The following is an 18,920-nucleotide window of genomic DNA, read 5'->3' on the forward strand; positions in this document are numbered from 1 at the left end:
AACTATACGATCTGTTTAGGTACTCACCAAGTATTTATTGTGCATTCTCATGGAGGTTGCTTTCTTAGAGGCAGGAAGCACAAAGATTGCCAGCGAGCACGCTTGCCTCGGTTCACCAGGCACACTACAAATAGAGCCAGGGCGCAGCTGACCTCCGGGGCCAATGGCAATTGCAAAAGATTTGCAGTTGAATTAAAAAGAAAAAAAAAAGAGGTGACAGATTTGACTTTGGGTGGTGGGCACACGGTGCAATAAACCGATCGTGCAACATAGAAACCCACACCTGAAACCTGTATGTTCATGTTGATCAATGTAAGTAAGTATATTTTTAAAACATTTGTAGTCAAAAAGCAACAATTGGTTTTATGAACGAGACAATCAGATCCAGTGAGGTTTTCTCAGCTAGCATCCTAGCCACCCCCTTTCTCCATACCCCCACGCAGAGGAACCACAGGATTTCACGGTTTCATTCCTGTAAAGCAAATGTTCAAAGTCCCTGCGACTGGGGCCTCACGTGACCACAACACTGTGAAACAGAAACCAGAACTGAAAGACTCAGAAACTTGGGGAGTCCGAAGAGCGGGCTGTGCCCTTGCTCTGGCCATGTATTATCCGAGTGACCCTGAGCAGGGCATTTCACATCTCTAAGCTCCTGTTTCCTGAAGATTCTGGAGAACACGTGTGCACAATTGTGTGTACAGTGACTTTATTTATTCTGCATACAACAACAGGATGTATGGATTGGTGTTTGGCCAGGGGCTGTTTACAGAGACTTCAATGCCAGGGCAGACACAGGGCCTTCTGCCTTCGGAAGAGGTGGTCTGGCTCTCCCCACAGATGCTCCATCAGCCCAAACAGCACTGGTGAGGAGGAATATAGGGGGCAACCCTGGAGGGGGCACTAGCAATCTGAATCTGTGCCAGTGACCGGTGTCCTAGTGCACACTGTTAGCCTAGAATGAAGTCACTGCCCATCCTTGGGCAATAGTCTGTTTTCCTGGGTGCTCCCAGTTTGCAGGGGCCACAGGCCGGGAATCTGGCAGCTTGGCCGGAGGGGAGGGAAGGGGGGGGTCGCTGGCGCCACCCAGGCCAGGCATTTACTAGTAGATACATTCTAACTGACTCAGGAGGGGCTGTGAAAGCCTGCTACAAAAGCCGGGAAACTAGGAAACAGATAGGAAACAAAGAAATGTAGGAATATATATGTAAGGAGTAGTCTCATTGTATAAGGCAGGGGTCCTCAAACTACGGCCCTCGGGCCACATGCAAATACAAATATTGTATTTGTTCCCGTTTTGTTTACTTCAAAATAAGATATGTGCAGTGTGCATAGGAATTTGTTCATAGTTTTTTTTAAAACTATAGTCCGGCCCTCCAACGGTCTGAGGGACAGTGAACTGGCCCCCCTGTTTAAAAAGTTTGAGGACCCCTGGTATAAGGGGTTCAGGCTCTGGATCTTCGAATCTCCAAGCCAGCAGCGCCGCTTTAAATAAAGGGTTTTCCCTGAATCTCCCTGAAAGTAGTCATTGTGTACTTTCCGGTCGCCTGGTGAATTCTGCAACACTGGCACACACTTCTCGGGCAGGAGGATGTGTTCCACGTAGCCTTTGCCATTCACAGAGGGCAGTCGGAGCTCTGCTCTCAGCAGCTGCTGCCGCGGTGGGGGAGGGGCTGACCATGGCTTGGAATGCTGGACACAGAGAAAGGTGTGGCCGAGGGAAGGAATCCCATTGCACGGCCCTCGAGTTTTTACTGGGCACCCTCCATGGGCCACCAGGCAGACTACAGACACACGAGGATGCAGTGAACTTCGAGTGTCTGTCAATTCAGACCCCAAGGGTACCCTCCCCCCATCCCCCCCCCACCCTCCACGCTTTCCCTGCTTGTTCCATCTGTTTCTCTCTGCAGGGCTGGACCCAGAAGTTGAACCATGGCTACGGGTAGCTTTGGGAAGAGAAAATCTACTTTTAAAAAAAAATGTTTTGTTGATTTGAGATACAGAGAAACACCAACGAGAAACATCAACATCGATCGGCTGCCTCTTTCAGGCCCCCTAATGGGGATTGAGCCCGCAACCTGAGCAAGTGCCCTGACCCGGAACTGAACCAGTGACCTCTTGGTGCATGGATTGAAAACCACTGAACCATGCCAGCCGGGCAAGAAAATCTACTCTTTAATCTTCAGGTGGCTAATGCAGGGAAGGGCTCTGACTGGCCCAGCTGGGATCCCATGTGGGGAATAATGGTGGATTTTATGCCACTGTAGGTACCTTCTCCATAGGAGAAGCAGCAGGTAAGGAACGCAGTGGGAGGTGGGGGTAAACCTCCGCAGCCAAGCGCAGGGCTCCACTCCCTCATCACACCTCCCCGACGGTTCTCCGTGGCCTGCAGAGGGCCATGCATGTTAGTGTCCCCTGAGTGGCGTTCTAACAGGATGATCCATCTCTGCCTGGGCTTCTCATGTTATACCAGCGGGTCCATCAAACTGCGGTGTGCTTTGGGCTGACAGTGAGGCATGGATAAAAGCAAGTGCTGGGCCCATCCCGGCAGGGCGAGGGTCCGGGGGTGTGTGTTTGTAACAAGCTGGCCCAAGTGATTGTGCCATGGCTGCCGGTGCCACACGCTGGGAGGAAGGCTGCACAGGATAATGTCAGGGAATGGGAGGAGGAAGAGGTTTTGCTGCTTGTTTGTTAAGGATGGAATTCCAATCGTCTGCAACAGTCATTTTCATTTAATGAGCAAATGAGTGGAGGGGTGAGCAAAAAACCAAACCTAACCAAACCAAGCCAAAACAAAGAGAATATCACCTGGACTGGATGGGGGATGGGTGGGAAGGGAAGGACTGGGAGGGGGAGAGTCAAAAATCAGGGAAACACAGGTGAAGTGAGGGGTGGTGTGGGGGGCGGGGGGAGGAAGAGAGAGAGGAGATTCGTTCAGAAAGGCCACTTTATTGATGGAGATAAAATGAAAAGCCCTCCCTCACTCACGTCAGTGGCTTCACTGGGCATCTGAGACAGCGTGGGCAGGCCTGTGGCCAGCTCCACCTCAGGCGGCCGCGTAAAAACACGTCACAGCTCGTGAAGATTCACAGGCACACCCCAGAATCCGCCAAACGCTGGCTGTGCATTTTAAAATATTGTACAAAATATGTTAGGTAGGAAAGGTCAGCTGTGCTGTGATGTCTGCGGGGCGTCCTTTTAGGGTGACCGTCCCCAAAACATGACTTACTTATTGCATGAAACCTCTAGAAGGCAGAGCTGTACAAAAAAAAAGAAAAAATCTAAACCATTTTATTTTAAGAAGAGCAGCAACTGGACACTGCTTTTAGTTCATTTAAATTTTCTTTCTCAAAAATACATTCCTAAATATACAAACTATACAATCTTGTCGTTTTAATGCTGTGGGTTTTTTTTTTTTTTTTTTTTGTATTTTCTTCTTTTTTTTTTTTTTAATAATAGAACCCAAACTAAAAAAAAATCTTCATCTTCAAACCAGAGGAGCGCTAGAGGACACGGGACGCAGAACCTTCATATAACACCACATAAATAACGCGGCCACAGTCTCTGCTCATGGCAGGGTCCCCGGACCAGAGGAAATACTTTTCTGGAGCTCAGACGTCGTCTGCGGAGAGGGTGGGGATGTTCATCCGCGGCCGCGTGAAAAAGGCCATCTTCTCCCTGTAACAGAGGCCACGCCTTCAGGGCAGGAGCTTCGCCCTCGCCTTACGCACACCACGGGCAGGGTGATCCCTGGCAGCCATCCCTGGCAGCCGGAGCCATGCAGTACGTGGGAGGATGCGAGGCAGCATCCCCGCCCCCGCCCCCTAAATGTCTGTCACAGCTCCCCCACCCCTCCTTCCAGTGTCACAACCAAATATGCCCCGAACTGCCCTGGCCAGTGACTCAATGGTTAGAGCACCAGCCCTCAAACTGAAGGGTCTTGGGTTTGATTCCCGGTCAAGGGCATGTACCTGGCTTGCAGGTTAGGGCGCATGCAGGAGGCAACCAATTGATGTGTCTCTCTCACATTGATGTTTCTCTCTCTATTTCTCTCCCTCTCTCCCCTCCCCCTCCCCCTTCCAGTCTCTCTGAAAAAACAATGGAAAAAACATCCTCTGGTGAGGATTTTTTTTAAAAAAAAAAGAACCCCGAATCGCCAAATGTCTCCAGGGGGGACCCAAATCATTCCTGCTTTAGGGGACATTGGCAGGACCAGGGGCCTTTAGTTAAAATCAGGGGCCTGGGCTTAGAAGGCCCTTTGGGCCACTGCTAGTGCTTGTTTTAGATTCTCAACTGGTTAAAAAACTGAGATGTTCTAACATGGTCATACAAATTACAGTACATTCTAAATGTTTCCTTAGTCTTATCTGAGAGGACGTCACAAGTCTAAATGCAAGGCCCTTTATGGATGGGAGGCCAGGACAGATGGCACTGGGGTCCAGCACAGCAAGAAAGCGCATCCCCGAGGTCCCGGCAGACGGCAGGCAGAGCCAGGAGGCCCGCTGGGCACCCGCACCCCCGGCTTATTTATCATGCAGCCCATCCTCCGCAATCAGCAATTACTGGTGATGGAAACGCTGAGAAGGAAAGGCCATTCATTAAACAAGAGGGACTAACAATTTAGCTTGAGTTGTTGGGGACTGAGAAAGACAGCCAGGGAAGGCAGTGCAGGCACACAGACCGCCAGGGATGGCTGGTCAGGGGCTGAACATCTGTGACAGCGAGAGAGAAAGGTCCGTGGGACAGGGAGCAGGGGACCGAGGCTGGGCCGGCGGGGTGGGCCAGCGGGCGGCTGGCTGGGCGCCCACGTGCTTACCTGAAAGACTGCACTTCTGGGGGCTCCTTGCAGCTCTGGCCTCTGAGCCTGTGCACGTCCTTGGCGGCCGCCCTCATCATCTTGTCTGCCTGCAGCTCACCTTTGTGCCCCGCGCGGTCCATCTGCAGGGCAAAGCGAGCAAAGCCGTGAGGCTGTGGGGGAGTCCTTTGGGCCTCCGGAAATGGGCCGGCCACGGAGAACTTTCTAGTACAAACGGGGACTTCGTTGTAGTCAAGAAGTCTGTGGGCCACACCCAGGCACCCTCCCCCTTCCTGTTCCACTGTGGGACCCTCTTGATTCCGAAGGAGGAGGCAAAGTGGTCCCACCATCTGCGACAGGGGCCAGGTATCGGGCGGCAGGAACCTGAACACCTGTGGGGACCCCGGAGACGGGCTGTCTGGGGAAATGTGTGCTCCTTCCTCTAATCCTCTGGGCCACCAGAAAGGTCGAGTGTATAATGACCTCTCTTTGACAGCCCAGGAAACGGAGTTTCAGACATGTTACACATTGCGGACCAGTAGTTTTATTGCTAGCTTTACCCAGTGGCCAGGTAAGTTCCTACTGAACAAGTACAAAAAACGTTTTACATCAATGTTAAAGGCATGCTTTAAAATTAGATACCCGTTGCATTTTGAAGGTATTTATTACATGTCCTTACAAGCTAATATCTGTTTTAAAGTATGATATTTTGTAAAAACACTGTGTAATACGAAGCGAGAATTTTCGTGATCAGTCCACAATGTGTTAAGAAATTTCTTTAACGTCAAACAAGTAAGATGTTACTTGGGCACAAACCCAATTCCAAGTCATGCCGTGTGCTCAAGGCCCTACCTCTTTTTTTTTTTTAATGCTCAATCGAGGCTATTTTTCCATTGATTTCTAGAGAGAGTAGAAGGGAGAGGGAGAGACACAGAGAGGGAAACATCGATGTAAGAGAGACACATTCATTGGTTGCCTCCCACACAAGCGCAGACCAGGGCCAGGGAAGGAGCCTGCAACCAAGGTATGTGACCTTGACCAGAATCGAACCCAGGACAGGTCAGTGCGTGGCTCAACGCTCTATCCACTGAGTCAAACTGGCTAGGGGATATGCCCTTCCTCTTGATGCAAACCTACGTAAGTGCCTCTGAACACGTCACCGAGAGCCCTAAAATATCCATCTTTCCAACACTGCACACAGCCGGAACTCTGGTCAGTAAAGCCACTGCTTAAATGGCTCCTTAGCAGATCACTGTCAGTCCCAGACAGTCCTGCATGTACATAATTTACTATAATTGAAAGGTCAGATTTTCTCAAGGCGAGGCCCATATACACTTATTTTCTTACCTCTTCCTATGCCTTGGCTACTGGGAAGCTCAAAGGTAAATGTGATAGACAACCACAATTAGGTTAAAAATATATGTATTCCCTTCTCATCCTTAGAACTCTAATTCTCCATTTTCCCTGAATGCTCTTATTAAATCCCTGATATAAGTACACAGGGCATAAGTAATAAATTGGAAAGAAACATTTGGGGACTTTCTGAATCGCTTGAGTCAGCCTGAAGCTCCGACGCTAGTCCTGACCCAGGAAGTCCAGCACCACGTTCCTGCTCTAAGGCATCACCAGCTGCATCAAGAACTGGGGCTTCAGCGGGTAGCCCTCCCAACAATCCAGGCAGGCGCCCTCTTCACGGAGCTCGCTGCATTGCCTGGCTGCGCGCGGACAGAACTGGCAAAGGTCTGGCATCCCTGCCCTGCGCGCCAATCCGGGGGTGGCAGGTGTTATGAAACTGAGTCAAAGATGGCCTCTACTAGCCCAGTGTTGCTTCCTTTTTCATGGTAGATTGGGACCTGTTATAGCTCAAAGCTCACTAGGGCCAAACTTAAAATTTTGAAAAACCCTAACTTAACTCTGGTGCCGTGTCACATATAGAAATTTTTTGATATTTGCAACCATAATAAAACAAAGATTTATATTTTTTATATTTATTTTATATATTTAAATGCCATTTAACAACGAAAAATCAACCAAAAAAATGAGTTCACGTGTCACCTCTGACATGCGTGTCATAGGTTCGCCATCACTGAGATACACCTGGGCCCATCAAGGACCCCAAACTGCTGCTCTCTGACCCAGAGACTCCTTGTGGTGCTGCTGAGTGACATCATCACGATGCCCCCTCTCCAACCCCCTCTCCTTAGGCGCTCCCTTGCCCTCCTGCCCTCCAGGTATGGCCCCAGTCAAATTGCCTCTGGGAGGTCCCGTGCTCTGAGGGACTTCTCCGGCATGCTAACTTGTTTGTGAAAGCAGCGCTACCCTGATAAAACTCATGGTGTGCTACTGTCATTCCCTCAAACTCACTGCAGGAGGACAGAGAGGCGGAGAAGTGAGCAGGCTGTGTTCCCTGCTTCTTAGTCCTGAGCCCTGCATGGCCCACCCCTCTCTGCTTGGGTGATACCTGCTGGGTGGGACTGCGTGGGCAGGCACCAGGGCGGGTCACTGTCCTAGTTGAACGGCTAGTGTGCTCCAGCCAGATGAGGTGCCAGTATTTGATGAAGGGTCGCACAAAGGAATACATGTGAATGGATAATAAGGGCTTGTGCACATCAACACGGAAATGCAGTAAAAAGGGCCTGGCTGTGAGGTCAAGAGTTGGCTACGTCCCTAGCTGGTTTGGCTCAGTGGATAGAGCATCGACCTGTGGACTGAGGGTCCTGGGTTCGATTCCGGTCAAGGGCACATGCCTGGATTGCAGGCTTGATCCCCAGTAGGGGGTGTGGAGGCGGTCGATCAATGATTCTCTCTCATCGTTGATGTTTCTACCTCTTTCTTTCCCTCTCCCTTCCTCTCTGAAATTAAAAAAAAAAAAAAAAAAAGAGTTGGTAACGTTTACTGGGCAAAGGGAACCAGGGGCGGGAACTCTCTCAGTGGGTCTCAGGGTTGGACGACCCATTCAGAGCTCCGGTCTGTGGTGTCCGCCTGCTCCTGCCGCAGCGGACGGACCCCAAGGCGGGCGGCACTCACCTGCTTCTCCAGCATCCTCAGCAGCAGGCGGAAGCGCTCGTCCTCGCGCAACCCCGGGGGCAGCTCCTTCTCCCCGTGGCTCCTGGCTTGTTCGAGCTGCTCCTTGAGCTCCCTCAGCACCGAGATCTCCTGCGTCAGCTGGCTGTGCCAGGTCCGGGTGGCCTGCAGGTCTAACTCCAGGTCCAGCGAGGTGCGCATCAGGCGCTCGTGGCGCAGGGATTTGAAAGATGAAGGCTGTGGGGGTGAGAATGGCTTTGACTACTTAGTCATCCTTCAAAAATGCCCCCACGCCCTCAGCCCGATTTCTCCCACTCTACAGCCCATGTTTAGTGAGCATGGTTATGTCCTGTGGGGAAGCACGGGACTTGGTGGGAAAGTCTGTGAAGAGGATTCTCCGAAAGGTCGGGGGTCTCTGAGGGAACCTTGCCGAAGGCAGCAGCCCCTTCCTTGACTTTTCCAAACAAGTCCGAGCCCCGGGGTGTTTTACTGGAATCTCTATGTTTAGTCTGCAAACCCGACCTTGTGGAAGCATGTGCTTTCTCAAGAATACTCACCTTGCTGATTGTATCTAGAGATCAATCTTAGTTCAAGCTGTTGTTACAATAAGAAGCTAACGAGGCAGACAATCAGGGCTGTTTCAGTTGCTAAAGCGAAACAGTCCCTTAGCCTTCTCTTTCACAGAAATGTGTGTCAGAGTCATCTGTTCCTCCGCCGCTCAGGGTCTGCTGGTCAGCCCCGGCAACGTCCCAGGCTCGGTCCTGGGCACTTGACTCCATGACCCCAGTTCGTTTGCGCAAACCCTATGAGGTCCCTCCCGATGGTGACCCCTGCACAGACGAGCTCCCAGAGGCTGTCACACATTGTGAGTAGCAGAGCGGAGATTCCACCCCCGCAGTGGGCTCCAGACCCATCCCTCACGCCCCACACGGTGCCTGGCTCCCTGCTCTCCGTGTCCTCCACATTCCCAGTCTCAGTCAGAGCCTGCTTTTCTGTCTCCTGCCCTCAAGTTGCTTCCTCAGTGCAAGTCTGTCCCCCTTCTTGACTTGGTGTTCCCGCAATGGACATCCATTGTTTCTGCGTGTGCAGCATCTACGCCCCCAGTCTCACAGGTAACCCATCATTTTTCCTTGGGGACCCACGCCTCCTCCATGCCCAACCCACATGGTTCCTGTGGGGCTTCAGGGATAGGAACGTGACCTGAACCTGGCAAAGCAGAACCACAGTGATTGCTTCCGGGGTGAGTATGTTCTCTCAGCCCAGACAATAAAACTCAATTCTGGGACCTTTGCGAGCGACTTGGCAAAAAGGCAATGTCTTTACACAGAGATTCTCAAGCCGGCAAGTATGAACCTAGAACTGATCACAGTCATCTTCACCGTCACATGGAGTGACCCTGATTAAGAATTCAGCTAAAAAAAGATGAAGAAGAAAAAAAAGAGTCATAATAAGCTATGTGGAGGGAGCAATGCCGTGAGGGGGGGACTGAGGTTTGATGACATTCTTTCAACTCCTGCCATCAATCCATGCCCGAGACTAGTCCAACATCCTGGAGTTTTCATGAAATGAGCCAATAAATTGCCCTTTTCATTTGTAAGCTACATTTGAGTTCTTTAGTTATCTGTATGCATAAGATCCCGAGTAATACTAGTATAATCATTAACTCTCCTCTCAAAACCCAGTAATGATTTAAAGAGAATGGTTAAGTGACTATGGGAGACTGAATTCTAAGCTGGCCCCCAAGACCCCCACCCCCTCACAGACACGCCCAATATAATGCCTGCCCCTTCAGTGTGGGTGGGACCTGTGAAGATAATGGATATCACTCCTGTGATTAGGTAACTCATCAGTTGACTTTAATCATGCTGGGTGGGCCTGACCTAACTAGGTGAGCTCCTCAATGATGAACTGCCCTTCCTGGAGATCTGCTCGCCGTAAAGAAGCAATATATGTATGGAGAGGGCCACATGGCAAGGACTGAACATCAACTCCAGACCTGCAGCTAGCGAGGAAATGCAAGGTTATACATCCTGCCAGCACCCCGAGGGGGCGGGGATGTGACTCTCACTCTATTCAAAATTCCAGATGAGCCAGCACCTAGATTTCAGCCTGGGGAGACCCTGAGCAGAGGGTCCAGCTGGCCTGTGCTGAACTCCTGCCCTCTGGGAACTGTGAGAGAGTGTGTTGTTTTCAGCTCTTAATTTGTGGTAATTTGTTATGCAGCAACAGGAAACAAATACAATGGCCAATAAAAGGATTTGCGAGATGGTACGGAAACGGCTACGATGAGCCCTACCCTCACTTCCACTTGCATAAGCACACTTTCAGGAACACCAAACAGCTCGGGGTAGAAGTTTTCTAAGGCTCATCCAGGAGGACCACGGTCCAGTCTGTGCTCATAAATGAGCAGGGCCAGGAAATCCACTGCAGAAATCTGTGGCCCAAGTTCCCAAAGCAAGACATGAAGATTCTTCTGCTTGGCTCTGACTGATGTCCAGGCTCAGAACCTTGCCGGAAGCAGGCAGAGGCACAGCTCAGGTAGCGAGTGGAAGAATGGCAGCAACCCAGGCTCGGGCCCAGCCTCTGGACTCTCCTGTCCCTTGGGCATAGTTAGAGGACCCGGGGGAAATGGGGCTCAGACCACCGTCAAGGGCTCCCTTAGCAAGCCAGGCCCTTGGCTGAGCGGAAGAGGAGGTCAGGAAGGGGGAACTCTGTGGGGCCCGCCTTGGAAGGGAGTTTGGGGGCACACAACGGCATTTTTCCGTCCAGAACGCTGAGGAGCCTGTTGAAAACGCTGTTTCCTGGTGCCGAATTATACTGTCTAGGTGTGTGGCCTTGGAATCTGCATCATCGACAAGCTCCCCAGGAGACCCTGCGGAACCCACCAGAAGACGGGAGGGGGTGGGGGGCAGCTGGCCGTCCCTGTCACCCCAGGGAGGCCATGCCCAGCTTCTCCCTCAGCCAGCACTCTCTCCCCTTCCTGTGCACCCTCCTCTGCACGGCCTTCTCCTGCTCACTCTCACTCTTTCTGGAGATTCACGGGAGGGGAGGGGATTGACGGAGGACCAGCTCCTGACTCTGGCCTCAGTGGATCTGTAGGGGATGCAGAGGAGCCTTCCCTGCATGTGCTTTCACTCTGATCTCTCTCCTGCTCCCCCTACTTCTCTTTCTGATACGCTGGCAGCCACGTTTCTCTTAGTTCTGCAAACTCAGCGGAACTGCTGCAAAGTCTGAGCTACAAGCATCTCCTGCAGCCCTGGCGGGTGAAAGTCCGGAACAGGAGTCAGTCCTGGGCCTAACGCCACCTGACCCCGGTCCCTCAGCCACGCCTCCATAAGGAAAGGCGAGGTTTCTCTACAGCGACTGTTGTGGCCTCTGCCCTGTGTGCTTCCAGCTGGATGGAGAGAAGCCCGCTCACACCCCTGCCTCCGGTCAGTGCTGGGGATGCCCGGCTTCTCTGCCAGCTGGGAGGGCTGTCAGAACCCTGACCCGCTCAGCCAGCTGGACGCACGGACACACTGAGCGGTCTCCCGTGAGGCAGGCTCCATCGGTGACCCTGGTATCTTCGGCGATTTCCAGCCAGGAAGGCCCCTTCTATCTAACCTATTCCTCAGGATAATAATGTTACCTTCCCCCTACGGCACGTTCCCCAGGGCCTACTCAGGCCTTATAGTTCGTGAACTTCCATTTGCAAAAACCACCACCGTTACAAGAGTGACTTGTTCACACCAGAGGCCGCGGAGCAACGGTCAGACACCCGGGCATGTGCTTGGGGAAGTGAGGTTGGAGGGGCTCACGAGGGGCTCCGAGGAGTCCGCCTTACCCGCTTCATGCGGATGCTGCGCCGCTCCAGAGAGTTTCGAACAAAAGGTGGCTTCTTGGACAGCGTGGAGCTGTCGCTGTCACTCCGATTCAGCTGCAAGAAAGAGCCATGGCAGTCAGTGAAGGTCCGAGTGCATTCGGAAGGCACGCGGGGCCAGGCGGGTGGTGGCGGGCCCAGGAGGGTGGTGGCGGGGCCAGGAGGGTGGTGGCGGGGCCAGGCGGGTGGTGGCGCCCCCCGCCCAGCCCGGCCCTTTCTCTCTGGTGCAAACACTCAGAGTTCTGTTCCCTGGGCCTGCGGGAGGCAGCTTCATTCGGCCTCTCTTTCCTTTCCGGGTGAACGTTCATCGAGCATGTACTCAGCACAATGCATGCTGCAACCTGCTATACTTGCCATAGCTCATTTAATCCTTCCAACAACCCCGGGGGATTGACAGTGGTTCCATCTGAGCCATAAAGATGGGCTCTGTAGGCAACAGGGAAGATTCACACTGTCTGGTGTCAACCCCACTATACTGCTGCCAACTCGCCAGGGATACTGACACGGTGAGAGTAGCCGGGATTTGCACCCAGAACTGTGAGGCGAAGGCTACCCCACAGGAAGCCGGCGCTGTGGGAGGGGCAAGGGCCACACACTTGCTTACCCGGCACACGTATTGGCTCTGGGGTCCAGGGGAGAAGGTCTTGGAGCGGATGATGGTGCTTCCTCGAAGAAATGGCGCTGGGGATGGCGTGCCCACCCGCCGGTCCTTGGGCCGCACCACTGTGGGCGACGGGGAAGGGGTCTCTGTGTTGGTCTCTTTGTCCACCTGAGGAAGACGTCACAGCTCTGAGACCACGGAGTTTTAGCCACCGGCCCTGAGACGCTCCCCACGCCTGTCACTTCACCTCTGTCCCACGGACACAGCTGGGAGCTTCTTGGGCGCCCACCCTGCCCAGCCAGGACAGCACCCCAGGCCTGAGGCTGTCCCCTATTTCTCCAGGACACTGTGTTTGGGGCTGGTGGGATATTCAGCCCCCAAACAAGCTCCTGTGACAGCAGAGGTACCTGAAGCTCCATGGCCTGAATGTCACCCCCTCACAGCCACACACATTTTGTCAAAGCCACACCAAGGCCTCCGCTGCCCCAGCCAAGAGCTGCTGATGTTTTATTGGAATTATGGAGGCAACCAGCAAATTTCCTTACTTAAACCGGGGGACCAGGTTTTCTTTTCTTTTTAATTTGTTTTTAAAATATGTTTTTATTGATTTTTAGAGAGAGAGAGATAGATAGAAATATTGATGAGAGAGAAACTTCATTGATCAGCTGCCTCCTGCACGCCCCTACTGGGGATGGAGCCCGCAACCCAGGCATGTGCCCTGACTGGGAATCCAACTGGTGACCCCTTGGTTCCTGGGTTGATGCTAAACCACTGAGCCTCACTGGCCAGGCTAGGGGACCCGGCTTTCTAGCGTCCTTTCATGGTAGTCACCAGTAAAAGGTAAGCAAACAAAAACCACGGAAAGGCAGGGCCTCCCTTAGCCTTAACAGCACCTTTGTGTAATTTTGAAAAAGGAGCCCCCTTTGTCTGGAGAAACTTCAAAATGCTTTCCCCTTGGTGTGGGTTAAAAGGCAGCCCCGGATGCTTCTGGGAAGCCCTTGGCAGGGAACCTCTGTGCCATGCACCACCTTCAGCTCCACCCCCGGGTGCCCTGCCAGCACAACGGGAGCTCTATGTCCAGGAGCCCTGCAGGTGGAAGAACAGAGACCTCTGGAGAGCGAGTGCTGTTGTCACATGTAACCCGAGAGCAGCAGGGAAGCAGGAGGCAAGGGACTGACCCTCGGACTCTCTTCTCCTCCTGCACTTGGACCCAAATGAGGAAACACATTCCTTCAAAACCCTAGAACCTGTCTTCGAGGGGAGTATTACTGTGTCCAGTTCAGAGACAATGAAATGAAGGCTTGAGAGGGATGAAGTCGTCTGCCCAGGATTCTGCAGCTGGGGGGTAGCAGAGCCCGCATCTGAACCCAGACCCATCTGACTGCAAAGTTTGGGGTCTGTCCAGAGAAACGGGGGCGGGGGGGAGGGGGGGGAGGGAGCGGCGAGGCAGACGACAGGAGCGAGGAGGGGGCACGTCAGCCTCTCCAGGTTCACTGTTAAGGAAACAAGCCAGATTACAGGCAGGGACACTGCCGTACGCCCTCTGCTGGTCACTCAATGGAGGGGGGGGGCGTGTCCCTGATGCTGGAGGACAACATGCGATCTTGAACCTTTCGTGATTGCCTGGGCTCAAGGACTGAGGGCTAGTTCCCCCAAGTGAGCCCTTCTCATCGCCCCAGCCCTCCCTACCTTTACCGCCGGGCACTCTTCCGGATCTGGTGAGGATTTCTCGGCAAAAACCTCCTCCTCTCCCTCCTCCGCTGCGGTCTCATTGTCACTGGTCTCCTCCTCGAACCTCCTGTGATGACAAAGAACTTTGGTTACTCCCTCAGAGACGGCTCTGACCTGCTCACCGGCCTTTAAACCCTTTCAGGAGAGAGGACACATTTTTTCGGGGAAGGAAGGAAATCGATTTTAGTGCATAGTGAGACGAGTCTGGGCCAATGTAATTCCCTGTATCATCACTACCAGCATCTAGACCACTCCACCCCGAAAGGCTTCCTCATCCCCTTTCTCAGTTAACTTCCCCCCCAAGCTCAGCCCGGCACTGATCAGCTTCCTGTCACTACTGATGAAATCTCATTTTTCTAACATTTCATATAAATGGAAGGAGACAGTGTGTGCGCTTGTCTCTGGCCTCATCCGGTGACTGTATCAATTCACTCTTCTTTATGGCCGAGGAACAGTCCATGGTATGGATATGCCACCATTTGTTTAGCTACTGGAAGTGAAAAATATCTGGATTGTTTCCATTTCTTAGCAATTGTAAATAAAGCTTCTACAGACAATCACGTGGATATAAATTTCTTTTCCATTTCTCTTGGATAGTGTTTATTTGCCAGAGCTGCCCTAAGAATACCACCCACCAGGGTGGCTTAAAATAACAGAAATTTGCCCTAGCCATTTTGGTTCAGTGGCTAGAGCATCGGCCTGCTGACTAGAGGGTCCCAGGTTCGATCCTGGCCAAAGGCACATGCCCGGGTTGCAGGCTTGATCCCCCCAGCAGGGGGCATGCAGGAGGCAGCCAACCAATGATTCTCTCTCATCATTGAGGTTTCTATCTACTCTCGCCCCTCCTCTCTGAAATGAATTATATATATATATATATATATATACACACACACACACACACACACACACATATATTTTTAAACTATAGTTAAGAAAAACAACAATAGAAATTTATCCATTGCCGGTCTGGAGGCTAAAAGTCCAGGACCAAGGTGTGGATAGGTTTGGTTTCCCGAGGCCGCTCCCTGTGGCTTGCAGATGGCCACCTTCTTGCTGTGGCCTCACGTGGCCACGTGGCCTTCCCTCTGTGTGCGCATGCTTGGGGTCTATGTGTCCAAACGCCCTCTTCTTACAAAGATACCGATCATATTGGATTGGGGCCCACCATAACTCTAACAACCTCATGTTAACTTCGTCATCTTCTACTGGGCCCATCTCCAAAGACAGTCACAGTCTGAGGTCCTGGGACCAGGGCTTCAATTTATGAATTTTGCAAGGGACACAATTCAGACCAAAACAGCTATATACCTGAGAGTGGAATTGCTGGGCCATACAGTAAGTTTATCCTTTTAAGAAACTGACAAACTGGTTTTCCAATGTGGTTATGCCACTTGACATTCCCACCAGCAATGTTACGAGGATTCCAGTTCCCCGTCTAGACTTAGTCATTCTCCTGGGTGTGTACCCACAGCTCGCTGTGGTTGTTAATCAGCACTTTCCCATAGAGAATCTTTTCATGCATTTATTGACCACCCATATATTTTTCTTTGGCAAAGCGTCTGTTAGAACCATTAGCCCATTGAAAAGCTGGGTTGTCTTGTCATTATTGAGTTGGAAGAATTCATTCTATATTCTGGATAGTATTAATTCTCTGAAAATATTTTCTCCAAGTTGGCTGCTTCACTTTTTAATCTTCGAAAAGGGTATCTTCCAAAGAACAGAAGATGTTGATGGTGACAAAGTCGGATTTACCAATTTTTTAACCGTTTGTGCTTTTTATGTCCTAAGAAATCTCTGCCTACCCTAAAGTTGAAAAAAAAAAAAATCTCTATTTTCTCTGAGGAGTTTTATAATTTCAGATTTGATGCTCAGCCCCATGATCCATTTCAGATTTAATTTTTGTGCATCGTGCTCAAAGTTTCTGTTTTCTATATGGATATTCAATTGTTCCAGCATCATTTGTTGAAGAGACTTTCCTTTTGGTTGATGCTCTTCAAAATTATCCTTTCCCCAGGGGCTCCACGGTTGGAAGGAGATGCTGTGACAAATAGACTGCATTTGTTAATTAGTAATTTATTTCGGTTCCCATCTTTCCTTCTCAAAGACATACATAACCGCCAGGCTTCTGATCAGCATGAGACAGCGTTACCACACTGAGCAGGAGGAATTCCAGCCAAAAGCAGAAAACCTGACATCTAGTTAGCTGGCTCCGGGAGACCGTGGATAAACATAAACTCTCCCTCGGGACTTTCCCGTGCGGAGAACAGGCCCTGGATCTCCACCCCCAGCCCCACGATGAAAACCTCCTCTGCACTTAGAGGGGGACTTTGCTCTCCCTCCTTCACACCCGCAGCCTGTCTGTCTCCTTATAAAAGAGCCATTATACATGGGAACACGCCAGGGGCACCTCCCCAAGAATTCCGCAGACGCCACATTAACCACCACTTAGCGAGGGCTTAATAAGCTCCAGGTGCTACGCTAAGGCCCTTCGACAGTGCAGCCGGCGATGACTGCCTCTGTTTTATGGACTGAAAAGCCGAGGACCGGAGCGTTGGGAGCCCTGGTCCAGGGTCACGGGCTGCTAAGTGGGGAGCCTGGTTTTCCACCCAAGCCCACTAAGTGCTCAACCACGAGGGAAATCTCTTTTTGACTGTGAATCTGATCTAAACACTTCCAGAAAGGAAAAAAAAAAACAAAAACAAAAACAAAAAACAACCCTCAACTGGAAGGAGAAAGATAATTAAAACAGGCATCTTTTCATCCTTTGGAGTTCAAAAAAAAAAAAAGAAATATCTGGTAATCCCCTGGGCTAGTGAAGGTAGGGGAAACAGGCTAATCCCCGTGGGGGGTGAATGAGGGCAGGCAATTTACACTCTGAAGTCAACTTAGCAGTCTCTGCTAAAATATCCTTGATTCGGTACTGCAGTCGGATTATACTGATGGCAGAGAGGGTGTCGGTTTAGGGCAGTGGTTGGCAAACTGCGGCCCCTTGAGTGTGGCTCTTCCACAAAATACCACGTGCGGGCGCGCACGTACAGTGCGATTGAAACTTCGTGGCCACACTCAAGGGGCCAAAGAGCCGCATGTGGCTCTCGAGCTGCAGTTTGCTGACCACTGGTTTAGGGGAACTCATAAGCACCGCTGGTGGGAGCACTGACTAGAACAATCTTATCGGAGAGCTATTCTGCAAGGCCACTTCCCAGCTTCTGCCCTAGACAAATATGCACATGTTCCCAAGGAGGTCAACATAAGGATTTTCACTCCGGCGTTGTTTGTGATTATATGATCCTATATTGTTTAGAATTTTGTTTTGCTTTTGAATCTAAAACACACACACACACACACACACACACACACACACATCCAGTCTTCTGATTATGTGCACTAAAGAAACCTCACCCTCCCTCCCCACAAAAAAGAGGAGGGTGTGGCAATGGCACCCTGAGCCTTGGGTGCAGGAGGAGGGAATGGAAATGAGAACAGAGGGCTGGTCTCTCAGAGGCCTCGCACGTGACGCCAGAGTGGAGCGGGGCCCAGCAAGGCTAGTTAACATTCCAGGACCCAAAGAAGCCTGCAGCCGGAGGAGGGGGCTGCAGATGGGTTTTCCTCATAGGGCAGCTACGGGATTCGCAGCCCTCTTTGTAAGTCAGTGTCTAGGGAAGTCTGAATGGCCAGGGGTGGGGAGAGAGGGGGCCACAAAGGGAGAAAGAACAGAAGGCGGTTGCTAGGCAATGGCGTGAAAAGCCTCAATGCAGGCTTGGAATTTGGGGAAAACCAGTGATCTCGCGCCAGGGTTTTGGAAGACAGGTCCTAGGCCTATTTCCGGCACCAGACTTCTGCCTGTGTGCAGCCCAGCCCAGCCCAGCAGCATGCTAGAGAGAGGGAGAGAGGGAAGGAGAGGGAGGGGGGAAGAATGGAGACAGGAAGGTGGGGGGAGACAGAGAGAGAAGGTACTGGGAAGGAGGGAGACAGAGGGGGAGTGAGAAAGGAATTGGGACAATTTAGAGAGAACCCTAAAACAAACAAATGAATAATAAAAAATTCAGGAACCTTGCCATACCCTTAGTTACATGCAGGACAGAAAAGGAGACTACGAGAGGGGTCAGACGGAGGGCCCAATCCAGCCTGTTCGGGACAATCTAAGCTATGAATGGTTTTCATGTTTTTAAACGGCTAGAAAAAAAAATCAAAAGGGTGCTATTTCATGATGTGCAAATGCTGTGACGTTCAATGTCAGTGTCCACAATCAAAGTTTCGGTGGCAGGGACACGGAGGCTGCCGTGTGTGCCATCTCTGGCTGCTTTCACAGTAAAACGGCCGAGTTGAACAGACCCAGCAGGTTCTGTATGGCCCATAAAGCAGACACTTACTATCTGCCCTTTCCAGAAAACATGCGTGAGCCCTGGAGTAACAGATAGAAAGCAAAGACTCCTTCTGAGATCAAATGTATAATTTTGGGCGTAATAGAGACATACAGAAGAGGTATTGAAGGCCTCCTGTGTGTTGTGTTTATCATGCATAATGGCTATGTTTTATTTATTAATTTTTTAATATATTTTTATTGATTTCAGAGAGGAAGGGAGAGGGAGGGAGAGACTGAAACATCAATGATGAGAGAGAATCACCAATCGGCTGCCTCCTGCACGCCCCCTACTGGGGATTGAGCCCGCAACCTGGGCATGTGCCCTTGACCAGAATCGAACCCAGGACCCTTCAGTCTGCAGGCCGATGCTGTATCCACTGAGCCAAACTGGCTAGGGCATGGCTATGTTTTAAATCTGTACTTCACAGATGAGAAATGGAGGCTGCAATCAGAATCACCCAGGGAGCTTTTAAAATGTACTGACGCTCAGCACCCCTGCTCCCACCAGACCTAGGATCGCACAGGAAGTCGGCTGAGTGAGCCTCCCGAT

At 51.3% G+C, this 18,920-nt stretch overlaps 1 protein-coding gene across 1 annotated transcript in view; it reads right to left on the minus strand.

Moving 5' to 3' along the window:
• Positions 1-2,926: 2,926 nt before the first annotated feature.
• Positions 2,927-18,920, minus strand: part of WWC1 (WW and C2 domain containing 1) — a 117,671-nt gene continuing 101,677 nt past the window's right edge. The window contains exons 18-23 of the mRNA XM_070414449.1: positions 13,966-14,074; positions 12,280-12,444; positions 11,640-11,732; positions 7,820-8,053; positions 4,814-4,935; positions 2,927-3,675 (exon numbers count right to left, since the gene is read on the minus strand). Coding sequence (XP_070270550.1) covers positions 3,609-3,675; positions 4,814-4,935; positions 7,820-8,053; positions 11,640-11,732; positions 12,280-12,444; positions 13,966-14,074 — 790 coding nt within the window. The 3' untranslated portion in view covers positions 2,927-3,608. The remainder of the gene's footprint in view (positions 3,676-4,813; positions 4,936-7,819; positions 8,054-11,639; positions 11,733-12,279; positions 12,445-13,965; positions 14,075-18,920) is intronic.

The sequence above is a fragment of the Myotis yumanensis genome, unplaced genomic scaffold (assembly GCF_028538775.1).
Source record: "Myotis yumanensis isolate MYYU_CA2020_CCGP unplaced genomic scaffold, mMyoYum1.0.hap1 SCAF_5, whole genome shotgun sequence".
Taxonomy (NCBI): Eukaryota; Metazoa; Chordata; class Mammalia; order Chiroptera; family Vespertilionidae; genus Myotis; species Myotis yumanensis.